The sequence below is a fragment of the Manis javanica genome, chromosome 6 (assembly GCF_040802235.1).
Source record: "Manis javanica isolate MJ-LG chromosome 6, MJ_LKY, whole genome shotgun sequence".
Classification (NCBI taxonomy): domain Eukaryota; kingdom Metazoa; phylum Chordata; class Mammalia; order Pholidota; family Manidae; genus Manis; species Manis javanica.
Window position 1 is genome coordinate 144,824,981 of NC_133161.1, and position 14,108 is coordinate 144,839,088.

General features: G+C 50.8%; 1 protein-coding gene across 4 annotated transcripts; it reads right to left on the minus strand.

Moving 5' to 3' along the window:
* Nucleotides 1-5,173: 5,173 nt before the first annotated feature.
* Nucleotides 5,174-11,622, minus strand: UPK2 (uroplakin 2). Of its 4 annotated transcripts, none has more exons than XM_017673376.3 (6): nt 10,942-11,622; nt 10,126-10,177; nt 6,622-6,753; nt 6,287-6,425; nt 5,983-6,053; nt 5,174-5,670 (listed from the first exon to the last, which is right to left on the minus strand). In XM_017673376.3, exons 1-6 carry the CDS (start codon nt 10,972-10,974, stop codon nt 5,534-5,536), a joined length of 564 nt encoding a protein of 187 aa, XP_017528865.1. In that variant the 5' UTR covers nt 10,975-11,622; the 3' UTR covers nt 5,174-5,533. The 4 variants fall into 4 exon arrangements, with proteins under 4 accessions (XP_017528865.1, XP_017528863.1, XP_073095747.1 ...); XM_017673374.3 differs by having other exon boundaries at nt 6,622-6,756; XM_073239646.1 differs by lacking the exons at nt 10,126-10,177; nt 10,942-11,622 and adding an exon at nt 7,172-8,012 and having other exon boundaries at nt 6,622-6,756.
* Between the last annotated feature and the right edge of the window lie 2,486 nt (nt 11,623-14,108).

A 14,108-nucleotide genomic window follows, 5' to 3' on the forward strand; every position in this document is an offset into this window, starting at 1 on the left:
CTTTTACTTCTCTGGTTAGGCTTATTCCTAGGTATTTTATTCTTTTTGATGCAGTTGTGAATGGAATTGTTTTCCTGATTTCTCTTTCTGTTGGTTCATTGTTAGTGTATAGGAAAGCTACAGATTTCTGTGTGTTAATTTTGTATCCTGCAACTTTGCTGTATTCCGATATCAGTTCTAGTAGTTTTGGAGTGGAGTCTTTAGGGTTTTTTATGTACAATATGATATCATCTGCAAATAGTGACAGTTTAACTTCTTCTTTACCAATCTGGATTCCTTGTATTTCTTTGTTTTGTCTGATTGCCATGGCTAGGACCTCCAGTACTATGTTAAATAACAGTGGGGAGAGTGGGCATCCCTGTCTAGTTCCCGATCTCAGAGGAAATGCTTTCAGCTTCTCGCTGTTCAGTATAATGTTGGCTGTGGGTTTATCACATATGGCCTTTATTATGTTGAGGTACTTGCCCTCTATACCCATTTTGCTGAGAGTTTTTATCATGAATGGATGTTGAATTTTGTCGAATGCTTTTTCAGCATCTATGGAGATGATCATGTGGTTTTTGTCTTTCTTTTTGTTGATGTGGTGGATGATGTTGATGGATTTTCGAATGTTGTACCATCCTTGCATCCCTGGGATGAATCCCACTTGGTCATGGTGTATGATCCTTTTGATATACTGTTGAATTCTGTTTGCTAATATTTTATTGAGTATTTTTGCATCTACATTCATCAGGGATATTGGTCTGTAATTTTCTTTTTTGGTGGGGTCTTTGCCTGGTTTTGGTATTAGGGTGATGTTGGCTTCACAGAATGAGTTTGGGTGTATTCCCTCCTCTTCTATTTTTTGGAACACTTTGAGGAGAATGGGTATTATGTCTTTTCTGTGTGTCTGATAAAATTCCGAGGTAAATCCGTCCGGCCCAGGGGTTTTGTTCTTGGGTAGTTTTTTGATTACCGTTTCAATTTCTTTGTTCGTAATTGGTTTGTTTAACTTTTGTGTTTCTTCCTTGGTCAGTCTTGGAAGGTTGTATTTTTCTAGGAAGTTGTCCATTTCTTCTAGGTTTTCCAGCTTGTTGGCATATAGGTTTTCATAGTAGTCTTTAATAATTCTTTGTATTTCTGTGGAGTCTGTCGTGATTTTTCCGTTCTCATTTCTGATTCTGTTGATTTGTGTTGATTCTCTTTTTCTCTTAATAAGTTTGGCTAGAGGCTTATCTATTTTGTTTATTTTCTCAAAGAACCAGCACTTGGTTTCGTTGATTTTTGCTATTGTTTTATTCTTCTCAATTTTGTTTATTTCTTCTTGATCTTTATTATGTCCCTCCTTCTGCTGACTTTAGGCCTCATTTGTTCTTCTTTTTCCAGTTTCGATAATTGTGATGTTAGACTATTCATTTGGGATTGTTCCTCCTTCTTCAAGTGTGCCTGGATCGCTATATACTTTCCTCTTAAGACCGCTTTCGCTGCGTCCCACAGAAGTTGGGGCTTTGTGTTGTTGTTGTCATTTGTTTCTATATATTCCTTGATCTCTATTTTGATTTGTTCATTGATCCATTGATTATATAGAAGCATGGTGTTAAGCCTCCATGTGTTTGTGAGCCTTTTTGTTTTCTTTGTAGAATTTATTTCTAGTTTTATACCTTTGTGGTCTGAAAAATTGGTTGGTAGAATTTCAATATTTTGGAATTTACTGAGGCTCTTTTTGTGGGCTAGTATGTGGTCTATTCTGGAGAATGTTCCATATGCACTTGAGAAGAATGTATATCCTGTTGCTTTTGGATGTAGAGTTCTATAGATGTCTATTAGGTCCATCTGTTCTAGTGTGTTGTTCAGTGCCTCTGTGTCCTTACTTATTTTCTGCCTGGTGGATCTATCCTTTGGGGTGAGTGGTGTGTTGAAGTCTCCTAAAATGAATGCATTGCAGTCTATTTCCCCCTTTAGTTCTGTTAGTATTTGTTTCACATATGCTGGTGCTCCTGTGTTGGGTGCATATATATTTAGAATGGTTATGTCCTCTTGTTGGACTGAGCCCTTTATCATTATGTAGTGTCCTTTATCTCTTGTTACTTTCTTTGTTTTGGTGTCTATTTTGTCTGATATTAGTATTGCAACCCCTGCTTTCTTCTCGCTGTTGTTTGCCTGAAATATGTTTTTCCATCCCTTGACTTTTAGTCTGTGCTTGTCTTTGGGTTTAAGGTGAGTTTCTTGTAAGCAGCATATAGATGGGTCTTGCTTTTTTATCCATTCTATTTACTCTGTGTCTTTTGATTGGTGCATTCAGTCCCCATTTAGGGTGACTATTGAAAGATACGTACTTATTGCCATTGCAGGCCCCTTCGCGAGGTGCTGGGTTCTCACAGGTGTGGATGTGGTCTGGATGTTGTCCTGTGTCCTCTGGTCTCTATTTTAGGAAGAGTTGTCTTTGTTATATTTTCATAGATATATGTGGTTTTGGGAGGAGATTTCCACTGCTCTACTTACTCCGCCATCTTGGCTCCGCCTCTCTGTTTTATATTTTTAAAAAAAGTTATTGTAATGCATTCACCCTTCTATAGTCCTTTTCAAGTTAGTCTATCATTTAAGAATGTTTATATCATGCAAACCATATTTCTGATAAGGGATTAACAACCAGAATTTATAAAGAACTCCTACAACTCCCACACACATACAAAACACCAGTTTAAAAATAGGCAAAGAACTTGAACAGACATTTCTTATGAAAAGATGCTCAACATCACTAATCATTAGGGAAATGCAAATAAAAACCACAATGAAATACCCCTTCACACCCATTGGGATGGCTATTATTAAAATAAAGAAACAAAACACAGAAAATAACGAGTGTTGACTAGGATGTGGAGCAATTAGAACCTTTGTGCATTGCTGGTGAGAATGTAAAATGGTATAGTCCCTGTGGAGAACAGTATAGGCCATATCATCCAGCCACCCCACTTCTGGGTATATATACCCCAAAGAACTGAAAACAGATATCTGTACACCTATGTTCATAGTAGCATTATTCACAATCATTAAAAGGTAGAAACCACCCAAATGTCCATCAACAGGTGAATGGATAAGCAAAATGCGGTCTATGCATACAATGGAATATTACTCAGGCTTAAAAAGGAATAAACGTCTCATACATGCCACAACATGGATGAATCTTGAAAACCTTATGCTAAGGGAAATAAGCCAGATGCAAAAGGACAAGTTTTGTCCGACTCCATTTTTATGAGGTACCTAGAAGAGCCACATTTACGGAGTCAGAAAGGAGAATGGTGGCCAGCAAGGGCAGGGGAGGAGGGAATGGGGAGTTAACGTTTAATGGGAACAGAATTCGTGTTTGGGAAGATGAAAAAGTTCTGAGGATGGATGGTGGTGATAGTTGTACAACAATGTGAATGTACTTCATGCCACTGAACTGTACACTTAAAAATGAAATTAGTAAAATGGTTTAAATAGTTAATAATACAATGAGTAATGGTATAATAAAATAGTGTTATGTTTATGTTGCCCCAATTTTAAAAATATTTATATCAGTCACTTCCAAACTTTGCTGAGAAGTGGAATCTTCTGAGGATCTTTAAAGAATACTGCTGCCTGGCTCCCATCCCCAGTCATTCTGATGCTGGGGGGGTATGGCCTAGGTGCTGTGGTTTTTAAAAGCCCCCTAGATGGTTTGAATGGAGGACGTGGTTTGGCTCCCAGTCTGATGCCCCTCCCACTTCATAAAGGTGGGCTCCCAACCCTCCCTCGGCTGGTGCAGCCAGGGTGGAGAAGCAGAGCCCGGACCTTTCTCTCTGTAGGGCACAATCTCCCTGACCCTCTCCCCTGACTTGAGGCCCCAGCTCAGTTAGGCCCACCCAAACTAAGAAAGGCCCCATGTTCACCTCCTCTCTCTGTTTTCATAGCACTTATTTACATACAAACATTTTGTATTCCACTTATTTCCTTGTTCACATTTTGGGGAGTCTGTCTTTTCCTCTAAGTTCCATGTAAGTTCCGTGACTGAGGAACAATGTCTATTCACTTCTGTTGGCACCTGACACATGATAAATGCTCAGCAATGTCTATGGAATGATCATTGTTTTTCTGTTGCGTTGCGTCCCTCTCCCAGGCTCTTGGGTTACTCTGGAAAAGGGTCATTGAGACCATTGTTCCAGCATCTTCTAACTCTGTCATTTTTTATTGTTTTTGAAGAATTTTGACACTTTGTCAGCCCCCTCCTTCTCTTCAGGGGCTTGTTCCTTCCTCCGTTCATTCAGCTCCTCATTAAGTATTTCTTGAATACCTACTATGTCCCAGGCACTGGGAGCAAAGTGGCTGCTCTCCAGGCACGTACAGTTTAGTGGGAAAGACAACTGAATCATCACACAAATGGACGATCGTAAACCGTAGTAAAGGTATGAGAGGCAGGATGGGGAAACCCAGTCTTACGGGGGATGGCGGTCAGAGAAGGCTTCCCTGAAGAAGCTGGTTAACTAAGCAAATAGGAATGGGGTTAGGGCAGTCCCAAGAGCAGGCCAGGCATATGGAATAGTCTGTGCAAAGGTCCTGAGGTGAGAGGGAACACAGGACAGTGAGAGCTGAGGGGTGGTTGTTATGGGAGAGGGCTGACCTTGGAGGTCACCTTGGAGATTTTGGTCTTTACCGTAAGAGCCAAGCGAAGACCACTGATCCTCACAAGGAACGCATACTGGAGAGGACACAGGTGAACGAGGGGGGCCGCTCCTACTTTTCTCCCTCAGTTACCAGACTCTTGTCCCCTCCACCCAGGGCCCTTGTGCTTCTGTTTTCACGTCCTGGAGCCCCTTTAGCCTATTCTTCGCTCCCCACCCCGATGCCCTGTCCGTGGGGCTCGCCCTGGTGGCCCTCTTGCCCCGCTCAGAGCCTCGGCTCTTTCCCTCGCACTCGCCATCACTCCGCCAGCCCCCAGGGCCGCCAGGCCTCTAAGGCCCCCTGCACAGTGCAGCTGTGGGCGGCCTGCTGTGGAGGGCACAAAACCCACAGCCCAGGTGTGGGTCTGAGAGCTCAGCCCTGGGTTCTTACCTCATTTGGCCCCTTCCTGCTTCTGGGAAAAGCAACTCTGGGGTTCTGGGGGCACCTGCAGCCTGGACACAGCTTCTGTAAGTTCACACCCAAGTGGAACACACAGGAGGGAAACACACGTGGCTGGTGGGACATTAGACTTTATTCTAGGAACTTTGTTCACTGAGGGTCGGGGGTGAATTGTCATCGGGAGGGGTGGGGCATTTAAGGTAAAATGGGAGGAGTATCAATTCTGACGGGAGTCGGGTGAGTGGAATGTGGGGAGTGCTGGGGGAAGGTGAGGCATGAGGGGACAAGGAGAGGGAAAGGAGGGGAATGGGCTCCACTGGGGGCAGGCAGGCAGGGGAGGGGAGGCGCCGAAGGAGCCAGTCTGGTGACTGAGGCCTGGGAGCAGACAGTCTTCTCAGGAGGGGAGGCAGAGCCCTGGGCTGGGGACAGACAGCCTGGGCTTCCTGGGGGAGGCCCCCGCTCCGCGCAGTCCTCCTCACTTGTGGGCACCCAGTGCCAGGGTGATGATGAGGCCCAGAACCAGCAGGAACATGGCGACAGAGAGCAGCACCGTGATGACCACCATACCTCCTGTCCGGGCCATTCCCAGCGCCAGGGACTCCGCCGCCCTTCCTGCTCCAGACAGCAGGAAGGCGTTTGTGGGCCGGAGGAGCCCCTCTCCTTCCCGAGACTCCCCGCCCAGCCCTCATCCAGCCGTCCCTTCACCGTTTATTGATCCAGCCACCAACTGATCCTCGCAGGGACCCAAACAGCCCTGGAGACCCTCCGGTGTCAGTCCCTGAGGTCACAGCGATGGACTGGACACACCCCTACAGCGCGGGCAGGCGAGCCCACAGGCAGTTGCAGAGCCAAGGGCTCAGAGCTGGGAGAGGTGGGCACGGGGGGGCGGCAGCTGGGCCTGGGGTGCCCGGGGATGTTACTCACGAGGAAGTGTGGACATGGGGATCTCTCTGCTGGACTCAGTGACTGTCCCCTTCATCACTTGGTAGGAAATGCTTTTGTGGTGAGGTTTGGGAGAGAGAGGAGACGATCCTCAGTGACTACCTGGGACTTGGGAGAAGGAGCCCAGGCCTCCCCCTTCACAGGACCTCCAAGGAAGGCCCATTCTTGACCCCTTAGCTCTGCCCTCCTCTCCCCATGCTGACCATGTTCACCCACTGCAGATGTCAGGACCCATCTTCTCTTTCTTACCCCCACACAGTGCCCCAGGCCTGGGGCTGGTACCTACTAGTATTTGGTTCCTGGCACGAGGTTTGTCACCTGGTAGGCACTGAGCCGGGTGACCGTGAAGCCAGCCCCACTGTCCACCACACTCACCAGCTCCCTGCGTCCGCGGCATGGAGGCACCACAAACCTTGATTTCACCACTGGGCAGGAAATTAGGGGTAAAGATGGGTCAAGTTTCTGGGGGCCCCAGGGAGAGGGGGCAACATTCAGTGTAGGCATGGCCCAGGAAGGGTGGGCAGGAAGGCAGGCGCAAGACAAGGAGGCGGGGGAGGGGGGTCTTGGGAAGGGGCCTCTGGGGATGGGGATTAGGGGATACCTTGGGGGTGGGTAACAAACCTTTGCTGTCATTGGCTCTCCGGACCATCAGTGTGGCATTGCCCCCTGTGAGGTGACAGGGGGGCAAGGCAACTAGCAGGCTCTCCGCTAGTGCCGGCGACAGCAGACCAGAGAGGCTTGAGATGTTGAAGTCTGCTGGGGGGCCAGGAGGGAGTTAGTGGGGGCCGGGGGCGGATCAGTCCCCTCCCCCGCCATCACATCTGGCCCTTCCATGCCGCCGTCCGTGGCCGTCCAACCACCAGGTGGCAGGCTTGGGCTGCAGAAGCTGGATACTGGACAAAGCAGCCAGACCCTGGGGGACAGTAGGGGGCAGCGTCCAACCATACCCCTACCCTCTGCCCACAGCCTCGGGCCCTTTACACACCTGTCAGCTGGGAATGGAAGAGTCCCCGGACCAGGCCCTGGGCCCAGGACTGATGCCTGGTCACTGCCATCGGCAGTCCCCCACCCGCGGCTGGCCAGGCCAGCTGTGTTTGAGAGCCCCGGAAGGCACAGTGCCTCCTGCCCATGCCCAGAGCCCCTCCCTGGCCCTTCCAGAGGTGGCAGAGACCTGAGGTCCCCAGTGCCAGGACAGTCAGCAGAATCAGGATCAAGGGCAAGGTCCGGACAGGCAGCGGAGGTGCCATAGCTGGACGGGGAGCTAGAATGGGTGCTGGCAGGCCGTGGCTCCTGAGGCAAGTGAGGCCGTGCCCTGGGGGTGGCTGATTTTGTCCTGGGGGTGGGAAGGGCTGGAGGGGAATCCTGTCCAACCTGCCCCTTGGGTGCTGCAGCCTCAGGGAGGGGCCCCCAGACAGGTTTTTCAGGATGGGGAGCTGGCTCTCAGGCCAGGAGGGGTATGCCCTGCCTGCATCTTGGTGGCTGTCAGCTGCAAAGGGGCAGAGTCACTGAGGTGGGGGTGGAAGTCACCCCTTGCTCCGGGCCTCCCACATGTGTTGCTGCCTGTGGCCTGTGAGGTCGGCTCCCCACTGGGGAGGTGGGGGGTCTTCCTAGGCAAGTTCTGAGGTTGCCCTGGTGGGCAGGAAGAGGAGAGTAACCCCGAGGGACACTTAAAAGGGCAGGAATGGGGCAGAAACTGGACTGGTGCTAGGAAGTGGGCACAGCAGAGCCAAGGGTCCCAGTTCTTGGTGTCCATTAGAGCACAGGTGCCGCTGCTCTGGGCGAGGCAGAGGGGTGTCAGTGCCAGGGGGTGGGCAGGGCTTCAGAGTCCATGGGAGAATGGGGCCGAGGGATGCCAGGGAAGACTTGCGGAGAGCCCATAGGGGTGCACTGACTGGCCCAGGTGGGGCCGTCGCCTTGGTCAGCACCACCGGTGAACAGATTGAGAATAAAGAAGAGAGAGAGACTTGGTAGGAGAAAAGGAGAAAGGGACACAACTTCTCTGATGCTGCCCCCACCCCTGTGCCCCTTAGAAACGTGAAGGGGGAGTGATGGGCAGAGGGCAAGGAGGGGCGAGGGTCAGTGCCTGCACGCACCAGCCCGGGTATCCTGACAGCTGTGGGCAGCAGACGTTGTTTGCTCCCTTTTGCAGATGTGGCACCGAAACTCAGAGGAGTGAGTCCCTTGTGGGGAGCGGAATGGGGTCTGTGGAGCGTGTTCCTGCCTCTCTGCTCCATGAACCTTCCTGTCTTCCTCAGTGCCGGAGAAGGGTCAGGGTCCTGGTGGGGAAGTGAGGGGCTGGTAGGGTTTTGTCCTTGCCCCCATGTAGGTTCAAAGCCTGGGGTGCAGGGAGGGGGTGACAGTACAGAGAGAACTCATGGGTCCAAGCAGAGTTTTAGACCAGTGCTTCTCCCCACTTAATGGGCCTATGAATCTCCAGGGAGCTTGTTAAGATACGATTTCTGATTCAGTGGGTCTGAGGTGAAGCCTGGAGTTCTGCATTTCTAACGAGCTTCCAGGTGACGCTGATGGATGCTGCTAGTCTGAGAGACCCACACTTGGAGCTGCCAGATGCTCTGTGTCGGCTGCGCCCCCAGCCCCAGCACGCACACTGGGTCCCCTGATGGGGCTCAGGGGCAGGTGCCTCTCCTGCCTCCCAGGACACTTGCCTCTGGGTGAAGAACTGAATTCTGTTTGTCCTGCACCCTGGCTTTTGTCCCCGTTTACATCAGCTCCTACCATCATTCTACAAACTGCAAGGGGACCTTTTGCACGCTGAGAACTTTAGAGAGGGGACAGACTCAGTGGTGGAAGACTGGGGGTGAGGAGTCTTCCAGTGCTTGGCACTCTGTCAGATCCCATCATGCACCCAGAAGGATGTTTGCAGCTGGGCTTGAAAGGTCTCTCTTCCCATTTCAGTCACAAACCAGGAAGCAGAGAGAAGAGGTTGGGTTTACTGCAGGGTGGGTCAGGCTGGGTCTGCTCCTAAGCCCCCATCCCCCTGGAAATTGTATATGGGACAAAGTGGCATCGGAGAGGGCAGAGCTCTGAGCATATTTTAAAAGGATAAGAGGGCCCTGTGCCTTTAAGCCCCCCTTCTCCCTCAGTTCCCCCCACCCTGGGCCCTCCCCAGGTTTCTGGAGGAACTGAGAGTTGCGTCTTCTCCCTGCCCTGCCGAGCTGCTCACTGGCTGCTCTGGAGGCTGTGCTTTGCGGTCTCCATGGAAACCATTAGTTGCTAAGCAACTGGAGCATCATCTGTGCTGAGCTCTCGCATCTAATTATCCCATCACAGGGGCTGAGAAGGGTTTGGGGAGCCGAGAGGAGGGGGAGGCCAAGCGCAGGAGCGAGAGGATAACTCTTTTAGCGGAGAGGGTTCATTGACAACGCTGGAGTCATTTAAAGCCACAGCACCCTGTTCCTCTGGAGGACTCCTCATGGTTTGGAGGAAGGGAACCAGGGCCACGGATGCCTGAAGTGTCTCTCTTGGACTCACTCTTTCTAGGCTGTCCACCCCTTGGATTCTCAATTCTAAACTCACCCAAGTTTCCTCTCCTGCCTCCTTCTTTTCAAATCCCATAGTCAGGTCAACAAACACTTAACTAAGTACTAGGTATGTCCCTGGAACTGTGCTAGGCAGCAGGGATATAAAGATGAAATAAGTTCCCGCCCTCGCGGAGAACCTTGGGTTTCTTTCCTTTTTACATCAGATCCTACCGTCCTTTCACAAACTGCAAGGGAATCTTTTGCACGTTGAGGAGAACTTTGGAGAGAGCGGGCTGACTCGGTGGTGGAATACCAGGGGTGAGGCGTCTTCCTGGTGCTGGTCAAATCTCTACGGTAACTGGACTAGAAGATTAACTCCGACAGCAGATGTGCTCTCTGAACTGTGGTACTTTCTGTCCTTGATCTACGGTAGCAGCCAGAAGAGTTCAGATCAGAACTCACGTCTGTCTGATACACCCATGGTTCTCTTTCCACAATGCCACTCTTCTCCTTGCCAGTCAATTAGAGAAACATGTCCACTCGACTCTGGGCGCATTTCAGCCTCTGATGGAGACTATTGTCCTCTTGTGGGTGAGTGATACCATATGACTTTAGGTGAGTCATTTTGAACCTCAGTACTCACCACATGTCCGTCTGATGGGAAATGGCAGAGCCTGTGTCCTTGAGATCTGGAGCTGGGAAAGGTGTGAGAACAGACAATCTTAGCTATTGAGGATTGGAAGAAATCTGGATGGCCCTTTATTTTTCCTAAAGTTGCTCGTGATACAACCACTTACTCCAAATCTTCCAGCTTTGTGACCTCGGCCAAGATACCTACCTAACTGCTCTAAGCTGCAGTTTCCTCTTCTATAGAGGGTATAAAATCTGTCTCACTGGGATATTATGACTATCACTCAAGCTAATTTATTTAAGAGTGCCTAGCACAGTATCTGGTTCAATAAATATTAATTTAAGTAATTCATCTTATCCTCTCCTTTTTTTTAACCCTTAGTGCAGAAGAAGGCCAGAGGCTCAGAAGCAATAAATGACTTTCCCAAGATCATAGAGCTGGTAGGGAATGAGGTGGGGTAGAATTCAGAATTTGTTTTTCCATTTGTGTCACTGATGCAAAGAGAGATGGATGGGCAGGAAAGGTGATCTGAGGGGAAAAAGTGACAGAGATGTGCACCAGCTGTTCCTTGTATACCAAGCATGCCACAGGGGTACTGGGCACACAGGAATGGCTGGCTCACTTATTCATTCAGTGAGCATTTGTTATTCAACTCCTGTATGGTGGGAACCATGAAAGCTAGTGAGATACAAGACAACAAGACACAGTTCCAGCTCTCATGTTGCTGAGTTTAGAGAATGAACCCGAGTTAGCCTGGTTGGAATAAGTGGAAGAGGCTATTCCCGAAAGAGGGAGCAGTACATAAAATGGCACAGAGATATGAATTACCCTGATGCCTTCTGGGAGCTGTGAACAATACATCTTGGCTAGAACGAAGTGTTCAAAGACAGTCGTGGTGAGAACTCTGGCCACTGGCTGGACCACCAGCGGTTTTTGTATGCTTGCTCAGGAGCTTGATTTTTACCCTGAAGAAAACTGAAAGCCTTTGAGAAGTTCTAATTGTGCAAAGATCATTTTGGAAACTGTGGAGAATGGTGAGGCAGCAGGCACTATATTGGGACATTGTATCAGGGCCGGTCTGTGTGGCCAGTAGCATGGTGCAGGAGAGATGAGAGGTCACTGCTGAGGCTAGGTCATAAAAGCCATTGCTCCTTCCTCCTTGCTCTCTTAGATAGCTCCCTGTGGAGGACATGGGAGGGAGCACTGTAGGGGGAGGTCCACGTGGCAAGGGCCCTGTGAATGAGCAAGCTCGGGAGATCCTCCAACCCAGCAAGGCTTCGGAAACGGCCCAGGTTAACGTCTTCACTGCAACTTCATGAGACTCCCTGAGCCAGAACCACCCCAGCAAGTCTTTCACCAGATACCTGATTCTCGGAATAAATGTTCGTTTTTCTAAGCTAGTGAGTTTGGGGGTAAGCTGTTATACAGTAAGAGATAACTAAGACAGGTATCTTGGGAAATTCAGATGAAATGATACTTTCATAATTGAGTACATGAGTCTAGATCAGAGGAGAGGTGTGAGAGGGGAGGTGAGCAGAAGTTAAAATCAGGATGTGGAAAAGAGAGCTTTTTCTCCCTAAAGAAAGTAGAAGAGAAGGAGGGAGCTGAGGACAGGATACCAGGAAAGGGCGTTTACAGGACAGAAGGACGGGGAGTTGTTGGTGAAGGAAGAATGATACATAGGAGGAAAGCCAAGAGGGAGTGGGTGGAGGGTTCCAAAAAGGTATCCAATGGCACGGAGGTCAGAGCTGGAGGGAAGGACTGAAAAATGTCCACTGGGCTTAGCATCCTGAGGATAATGGCCACCCTTAGGGGGCACTTCCTGTAGGTGGGGAAGGCAGCGGCCAGCTGTCGGTGTACAGACGTAACTGGGAGGTGAGGAGGAAGAGTTGGAAGGTGTAGACTGCTCCTTGGAGAAGCTTGGCTGGGAAGCGAGGTTGACAGACAGCTGGAGGGGACCTGGGCCCAGGAAGGGCTCCTCTGCTTTGTTTTAATGGCAGAGGTGCAGGAGAGGGAGGGGTGTGACTGACAGGCTCCTGGGGGAGGGAGAACGGCCCTTTCCAGAAGAGAGAAGGTTCAGGGGTCGTGGGGCAGAGAAATGCTAGACTTTTTGGGGGTTTGGGGTGGGACAGGCAGGGGATGGAAGAACTAAGTTAAGGGATCTCCCTCCTGGCAGCCCCTGCTTTCTCTGGGAAGCAGGAAACCCAGTGGGGAGAAGGGCTGAGAGTTTGGAATAGCTGTTGAGGAGAGGCGGGCACAGCTCCTAAGGGCCTTGGAAAGGCATGTTTGGCGGCAACAACCCAGCTGGGCTTGGGGACCACTCATCTTCAGGGACACTGACTGCGTTAGTCAGGGTTCTCCAGAGAAACGGGGCGCACAGGATGTGTATAGAGAGAGAGTCATTGTGAGGGTTTGGCTCCTGTGATTGTGGGAGTTTGGCAAGTCCAAAATCTGATGAGGGAGGCCGGCAGGCCGGGGACTCAGCAAAGAGCTGCAGCCCGAATCCGAAAGCTGGCAGAATTCCTTCTTTCTGGAGGGAAGAAAGCGGGAGATCAGTCTTTGTTCTATTCGGGCCTTCAACAGACTGGACTAGGCCCATCTGTGTTCTGGGGGTACTCTGCTTTCCTCAAGGGTCACTGATTTAAGTGTTACTCCCATCCAAAGAACACCTTCACAGACCCATCCAGAATATTTGACCAATATCTGAGCACCAGGGCCCAGTCAGGTTGACACATAAAATCAACCATCGTGCTGACCTTGACATTTTGGAATTTTTTCAAATTACTCAACAGCTTGCGTGTAGGCATGATAAAGCTGTCAGGTCGCGCCGACTCTGGGTCTGGGGTTTTGAGGCATGGAAATGTGAGGGTATCGGCAAGAATGAGACCAGGGTCTAGGCTGGAAATGAAAAGCTGCGATGGAAGTGCCCGGGGGCTGGCGTGTTCAGTGAGGTCCTGGTAGAACAGAGATGTGAGGAGTGGAAGAGCCGGGAGAGGGGTGGCGACAGGGCAGAGTGGTGGCCCGCGGGGAGGGAGGGCCCCGGTTCTCCCTGCAGCTGGATGGACTGAAACGCTGGGAGCCTGGACAGGGGCTACAGACCCCGGTGTCTCCAGGGGCCAGGCAGATAACCAAGGTCATAAAACGAGGCGGGTCAAACTGGGCCAACTGGCTAAGGGTGTTGGGGGACTGAAGGTCGGGGTGAAGTGGAGTCTGCGGTTCCACGGGGCACTAGGAGCCCTGACAGCCAGGGAAGGCGGGTGTGAAGGAGGGTAGGGAAGAGCCTGTCCTTCTCCCCATCCCTCGAGTTCCTTAGACTCTTGGCTTGGGCTGGGTCCCCTTCTGAGTCGTCTGGAGGAATCTATGGTGGGCACAGGGAAGGAGACTTCAGGAGGCGCCTCCTGGTATATTGGTGGTGCGGAGGAGAAGGTGTGAACTGAAGCAGGAAGTGAGCTCATCTGACCTATCAGCCCCCCTTCAGGCCTGAGGAGGAAAGACCTCTACCCTTAGATCTCTCTGCAGGGGTGTGGGGCAGGGATCTGGGATCTCCAGTCCAGGGGACAAGAGACTCAACAGAATTGTGACATGAGGGGCTCCAGCCATTTCTGACAGCCCCTGCCCTCGCCCCAATGCCACACACAGAGGGACTTCAGGGTCAGGGTGTGGCTCAAGCTAGTCCCCGTCAGGAAGAGGGAGATGCCTCAAGTTAGCCACTAGGAGGAACAGCGAGGTATGATGGGAAGGGGCCAGCATCCTTTGGAACCCCACCATCCTGGCAGTGATGGGCAGTCTTGGCAAGCTACCTAAGGCCACAGCCCCGAGCCCTGCCTTCTCCCACCTCCTCAGGCCCTGTCTGATATGCACATCAGATACAGTGCCCTTTACAAAACTACTGTTTGTACAGAAGCCCCTGGGAGGGGGAGAGAAGCTGCTCCCCCTCCAGCCACTTCCACTTGCAGGGACCTGCAGTCCAATACCAACCCCCAGTCTGGCTCACT

Excerpts from the sequence above, each read along its gene's own strand:
- UPK2 (XM_017673374.3), bottom strand. The coding sequence starts at position 10,974 with ATGTATTGTTCACAGCTCCCAGAAGGCATCAGG. Across the intron at positions 6,757-10,125 it reads TCCCATCAGACGGACATGTG|CAGACTTCAACATCTCAAGC; the intron begins GTGAGTACTGAG and ends CTGGCCCCCCAG. Across the intron at positions 6,054-6,286 it reads GTGCCAGGAACCAAATACTA|CATTTCCTACCAAGTGATGA; the intron begins GTAGGTACCAGC and ends TCACCACAAAAG.